At 47.9% G+C, this 7,047-nt stretch overlaps 1 protein-coding gene across 1 annotated transcript in view; it reads right to left on the reverse strand.

Annotated features, from left to right (window-relative positions):
- Positions 1–4,703: 4,703 nt before the first annotated feature.
- The window catches only part of myg1 (myg1 exonuclease), a 28,608-nt gene continuing 26,264 nt past the window's right edge, over positions 4,704–7,047 (reverse strand). Inside the window, exon 7 of the mRNA XM_070443143.1 lies at positions 4,704–5,076. Coding sequence (XP_070299244.1) covers positions 4,890–5,076 — 187 coding nt within the window. The 3' untranslated portion in view covers positions 4,704–4,889. The remainder of the gene's footprint in view (positions 5,077–7,047) is intronic.

Raw genomic sequence — 7,047 nt, forward strand, 5'->3', positions numbered from 1 at the left:
GAGAGAGAGAGAGAGAGAGAGAGAGAGAGAGAGAGAGCCTTGAGACAGACAGCAAAACAATAGCTCACGTACATGAATGAATGAGCAGTGTGAAGGACAATTAAATGAACTAACTACATCACACTGGAGAACATTGACAGACATAATTAAGAACAAATGAGCTAATTTTGTTATGACAGTGACATCAGAAACCAGGGACGGAGGAGGAGGGAGGAAGTAGTGAGGGATAGAGGATGGAGAGAACAGAGGAAAAGAAGGGTAATAAAGAAGAGAGAAAGACAGATGGGGTGTCTGAATGTAGGCGAAAGAAACAGCGCAGGATTGGCAGGGGAGAGGGAGAGAGAGAGGGAGGGGGGAGAGAGGGAGAGGGTTAGAGAGAGAGAGAGGGAGAGAGATGGAGTAGATACAGACTCAGTGAGCATAGCCTTGCTATTGAGAAAGGTCGCCGTAGGCAGACCTGGCTCTCAAGAGAAGACAGGCTTGGTGCACACTGCCCACAAAATGAGGTGGAAACTGAGCTGCAGTTCCTAACCTAAATGTATGACCATATTAGAGACACATATTTCCCTCAGATTACACAGATCCACAAAGAATTTGAAAACATACCCAATTTTAATAAACTCCCATATCTATTGGGTGAAATACTACAGTGCGCCATCACAGCAGCAAGATTTGTGACCTGTTGCCACAAGTAAAGGGCAACCAGTGAAGAACAAACACCATTGTAAATACAACCCATATTTATGTTTATTCATTTTCCCTTTTGTACTTTAACTATTTGCACATAATATAACATTTGAAATGTCTTTATTATTTTGGAACTTCTGTTAGTGTAATGTTTACTGTTGATTTGTATTGTTTATTTCACTTTTTATTATTGTCTAGTTCACTTGCTTTGGCAATGTAAACATATATTTCCCATGCCAATAAAGCCCTTAAATTAAAATGTAATTGAGAGAGAGCGCGAGAGAGAGAGAGAGAAAGAGCTGCTCCCGTTGTCACGTCACTATGTTATGAGAAGAACCTCTCGGGTCATTGGGAAATTATTTTCTGAGAATTAATCTATCATGGCTGATTATGGATGTGAGAGAGGGAAGAAGCTTAAGAAAATGACAAAGAGTCTGGCCTTGGCCTGTATAGTTCATCTAAGGGACGAGGCTGGAGGACAGAGGGTCTTGAGAAGAGGAGAGTCCGGCCTCGGCCTGCACGAGGCTTGAGAAGAGAGGGTCTTGAGAAGAGGAGAGTCCGGCCTCGGCCTGACACGACGGCTTTTGAGAAGAGAGCTGTCTTGAGAAGAGGAGAAGTCCCGGCCTCTCGATCGGCGCTGCCACCGACGGGCTTTGAAGGAACGGAGAGCTGTCTTCAGAAGGCCGGACAACGTCCATAACACTAGTAGGCCACTCCGGCCCAATCAAGGCCTACACATACCCAATCACACACAGCTGCACTCGAGGCTTGAGAACGAAGAGTGGTCTTGAAGCGGAGAGGTCGGCCTCATAGTGCCTGCGACACCGAAGGCCATTGGAGGCGAAAGGGAGGCGTACTTGAAGAACCAGACGGAGGATACGCATCCGGCTCATGCACGAGGCTTCTGAAGAAGACGAAGGTCTTGAAGCCAAGAAGGAAGAATCACGCGCCTCGGCCACGAAGGGACTTGAGTAACGAGAGGTTCATTTGAGAAAGACGGAGACGCTCCGGCCCTCCGGCCTGCACGAGGTGAGAAGACGCACGCGAATCTTGCAGACAGTAGGAGACGTCCAGGCCTCGGCACAATCCCCTGCATGACGGGCTATCGAGACAGACACAAACGAGCAACGGCTCTTGTCAGACCAGAGAACGAAGTCTTCTACCCGTGATGTCGGCCCCAGTCTCCGGCCCTGCACCACGACGACCTTGAGCAAAAGAGCGGTCTGAGAAAGAGGAGGAGTCCGGCCCTCGGCACTGCACGAGGTTCTTGATGAACGAGAGGTCTTGAGAAAGAGGAGAGTCCGGCCTCGGCTTCTGCACCGAGAGGCTGAGAAGAAGAGGTCTTCGAGAGAGAGGACCGCAGTAGGTCTCCCCCCATCCACGTCGAGGCCTCATGCACTGTACTAATATCTGCTAATTGTCTCTTGAGACGACGCGAATCTTCATCGCCAGTAAGTGCCTAGGCCTGAGGACAATCACACTCGTTCGAGATCGATACATATGGCTTCCTGAGACTGCCAGCCACAACTGTGTATTCCCGTATCCATATCCGTAGCCAGTGTATCACAATACCAGACAGTAACTGTAAGGCCAGTCATCTCACTACCAGACTGTGGCCAGTGTTCTAATCACCAGCAAGTTATGGAGGAGAGTTCACTATACGTGCCCTAAGTGCTTAAATGACCAGAGTAATGAAAGGGTGACTACTGGTGCTCTTGAATACGCCAGCAGTATGGGGAGGGGACTATGGTTCCAGTGTTCAAATCACCAGCAGTCATTGAAGCGACGTACCTATGGGTGCCAGTTGTTAATACCAGCACTACTGGCAGAGAGGCGTGACTATGTCCAGTGTAATACCAAGCAGCTATGGACGCGGAGACGTGACTATGACCCCCACCATCACAAACAGATGCACTATACCAGACCAGCCATATGCGTAGCGAGCGCACTCGAGAGGTGACCTATGGTAACCGCAGATGATCTTCACTTAAAGACCCAGGCAGTATGCGACAAGGGAGGCGATATGTGGAAAGCTATACGTGCTACCAAGTTCTAATATATCCCAGACGATGGTCGTATGGACGGACAAAGTCACAAAGCAAGATAGGAAACATAATGGTTACCAGTGTTATAACCGAACGCAGATGAATGGAAGGTCCCCGCCCTAAGCGGAGGCTGACCATATTCGGTCCCTGTGTTCATCAACTACCAGCAGTCATGCGAGCGGAGGGTGCTATGGTCCCCCAACAGGTGCTTAATACCCAGCCAGTATGGAGGAAGGGTGACTATGAGTGTCCCAGTGTTCCAACATACCAGGCAGTATGGAGGGAGAGTGTGACCTCATGTCCCCAGTTATTCAAATACCAGCAAGTATGGAGGGAGGGTGACTACTGCCCATAGTTGTAATACAGCCCAGTTATGGAGGTTCAGGTGCGAACTATGCGTCCCCAGTGTTAAATACCCAGCCAGTATGGAGGGAGGGGTGGATTATCCGGTCACGGAGTAGATTAATACCAGCAGCATTATGGAGGGATGAAAAGTGACCTATCGGTTGCCAGTGTTAATTCACCAGTCAGCTATAGAATGACCGGAGAGAGATGGACTACAACCGTAGGATTCCCACGTCGGTAAATCTACATAAATACCGTCAGCTCAGTACATGGCGACGGGCAGATCACCCAGCAGTGACCTAGCGCCCTCCGAGTTTGCCATGTGTTCATAACAGTAGTATGGCAGGAGGGTGACTATGCGTGCCAGTCGATTAAATACACACAGCAGTATCGCCAACCACCATCCACGAAGCCTAAAGGGCAACGGTAACTAGTGTCACAGTGTTAAACCGTAAGCACGATTACTGAGCATCCGGGATGGTGAATATCAGGAATACCACCAGTGTTTCAATCCAAGAACTATGTAGATGGAAAGGAGAGCCACTACGACTAATGGCCCAGTGATATCCGAACACTCAACTACGACTACTGGAGCACAGATAGTAACGGTCGGCTCATACTCTGGAGCACCAGTGTATTAAGGAAATACCCATAGCAGTACATGGATGAGGAGGGTGACTATGGTCCCAGTGTTAATACCAGCAGTTATGGAGGGGAGGGGACGCTATACGTCTCCACGTGTTAATACCAGCAGTATGGAGAGGAGGGTGACTATTGTCCCAGTGTTAATACCAGCAGTATTGGAGAGAAGGGTGACTATGGTTCCAGTGTTAATACCAGCAGTATGGAGGGAGGGTGACTATTGGTCCCAGTGTTAATACCAGCAGTATTGGAGGAGGGTGACTATGGTCCCAGTGTTAATACCAGCAGTATGGAGGGAGGGTGACTATTGGTCCCAGTGTTAATACCCGCAGTATGGAGGGAGGGTGACTTGGTACCAGTGTTTAATACCAGCAGTCAGATGATGGAGGGAGGGTGACTATGGTCCCAGTGTTAATACCAGCAGTATGGAGGAGGGTGACTATGGTCCCAGTGTTAATACCAGCAGTATGGAGGGAGGGTGACTATGGCCCAGTGTTAATACCAGCAGTATGGAGGAGGGTGACTATGGTCCAGTGTTAATACACAGTATGGAGGGAGGGTGACTATGGCGCCCAGTTTAATACCAGCAGTAGGAGGGAGGGTGACTATGGTCACAGTGTTAATACCAGCAGTATGGAGGTGAGCGGTGACTATGGTCCCAGTTTAATACCAGCAGTAATGGAGGGAGGGTGACTATGGCCCAGTGTTAATACCAGCAGTATGGAGGGAGGGTGACTATGGTCACAGTGTTAATACCAGCAGTATGGAGGGAGGGTGACTATGGTCCCAGTGTTAATACCAGCAGTATGGAGGGAGGGTGACTATGGCCCAGTGTTAATACCAGCAGTATGGAGTGTGAAAGGAAAGGATTACCGACTTCACTTGGTTTTATTTCTGCTAGTACCTTCTAGGCTAACATACATTCGTGAGATACAAAACATAACTCCTAATCCCAACTCCTCAAACACCAGGATGTCCAGCTGGTCAAAATCAAATTGTATTTTTATTACAAAAACAAGTGCAACACACACAGTACAATTCAAGTAACCGAACAGTGACATGATTGAGAGTGTGTGTGGTTGAACTACGTTCACACTACTAAGCGGAAGGTAAACCAAGCTATACTGAGCTTGCCTGGTTAATCCTCCTCCAGGACTGGTTAAGATCAGTTCAGGAGCAGTTGGATGGAGACTTGGCCGCAGCCTGCAGGGTCCTACGGGCCATCTCCAGGGCCCCTTCCTCGGTCTTGTTCCCCCCGATGAAACCTCCGGCGTGGACGAAGACACAGTCGGGGATCCCACTGAGCTCTGACAGGGCCTCATCACGTACCCCACGCCACTCTTCCAACAGAGACAGCCTGGGACAGACACACAAGAGGGGACATTGTCAGTACAGGCAGGTTGGACACAGAGGGGGACAGAGGGATATGGTTAAGCACACAGAGTACCTGAACACAGTCCAAGTCACACCTAACGCTAAGGCTGATTCCAGAGAAACACTGTTTTTCAAGACTACGTTGCCCTCCAGGCTTCAGTCATAGGCTATAGCTGGCTACTGGCTCGGGGCAGGATGGACACACAGAGGAGAGCAGAGGTAGCATGGTGTCAGAGAGGTTTGTACAGTGTTCATGTTGCCAATAACTGTTGGAGTTGGCAAGACAGCACAAACAGATCTGGGACCAGGCTAAGACAGAGGGATACTGTGAGGACACCGAGGACAGGCAGGATGGACACACAGAGAGAGACTGCCCAGGAAAGAGAAACGGTCCATTTCCACAACACAGTAACACAGTAACACAGTACACAAGCCAAGGGTTCTGTCTGTTTTTCATGTGGAACTCCAGGCCCCGTCATAGACTGGCTAGGGCCCCGTCATAGGCTGGCTAGGGTCGGGCCCCGTCATAGGCTGGCTAGGGTCGGGCCCCGTCATAGGCTGGCTAGGGTCGGGCCCCGTCATAGGTTCAATAGAGCTGTGTACTGTTACAGAATGACGGATAGGGTGTTAGTCAATAGAGTCTGTGTACTGTTACAGAATGAGGATTAGGTGTTACAGAGCTGTTGTACTGTTACAGAATTGAGGATTAGGTGTTTAGTCACAGAGCGTGTACTGTTACAGAATGAGGATTAGGTGTTAGTTCATAGAGCTGTGTACTGTAACAGAATGAGGATTAGGTGTTAGTTTCAGTAAGCTGTGTACTGTTACAGAATGGGATAGGTACAAGAGTGACTTTAAGTAGAGATTGGTGTTAGTATGCAATAGAGCGTGTACTGTTACAATGAAGGATTAGGTTGTAGTTCAAGACTGTTACGTTACGATGTAGGAAGACTTGTACTGTTACAGAATGAGAGAATAGGTTGTTAGTTCACGAGCAGTGTACTGTTTACAGAATGAGGATAGGTGTTAAGTTCATAGACTGTGTACTGTTACAGAATGAGGAATTAGGTGTTTACACGAGCTGTGTACTGTTACAGAATGAGGATTAGGTGTTAGTTCATAGAGCTGTGTACTGTTACAGAATGAGGATTAGGTGTTAGTTCATGATCTGTGTACTGTTACAGAATGAGGATTTAGGTGTTGACATAGAGCTGTGTACTGTTCAGAATGAGGATTAGGTGTTACAGAGCATGTGTACTGTTACAGAATGAGGATTAGGTGTTACAGAGCCTGATTGTACTGTTACAGAATGAGGATTAGGTGTACATGTTAGAAGATGGATTAGTGTCAAGCTGAGTTACAGAATGAGATTAGGTTCAGTTAGATGCTGTGTACTGTTACAGAATAGGATTAGGTGTTAGCAAGATCTGTGTACTGTTCGAATGAGGATTAGGTGTAGTTTATCAAAAGCTGTGTAACTGTTACAGAATGAGGATTAGGTGTTACAGAGCTGTGTACTGTTACAGAATGAGAGATTAGTGTTAGTTCATAGGCTTGTGTACTGTAAACAGAATGAGGTTAGGTGTTACAAGAGCTGTGTACTGTTACAGAATTTAGGATTAGGTGTTAGCTCAGACTGTGTTACTGTTACAGAATGAGGGGATTAGGTGTTAGTTTCAAAAGAGCTGTGTCATGTTAAGAATATGGATTAGGTGTTACAGAGCTGGTGTACTGTTTACAGATGCAGGATTAGGTTTAGTTCATAGAGCCTGTGTACTGTTACAGAATGAGATTAGGTGTATCATGAGCTGTGTACTGTTACAATGGGATAGATGTTAACAGCAGCACAGCCCTAGACGGGGCCTGACCCTAGCCAGCCACAGCCTAAATGACGGGGCCTGACCCTAGCCAGCCACAGTCCCCTAAATGAGGCCTGACCCTAGCCAGCCACAGA

Source organism: Salvelinus sp. IW2-2015, linkage group LG1 (assembly GCF_002910315.2).
Source record: "Salvelinus sp. IW2-2015 linkage group LG1, ASM291031v2, whole genome shotgun sequence".
NCBI lineage: Eukaryota > Metazoa > Chordata > Actinopteri > Salmoniformes > Salmonidae > Salvelinus > Salvelinus sp. IW2-2015.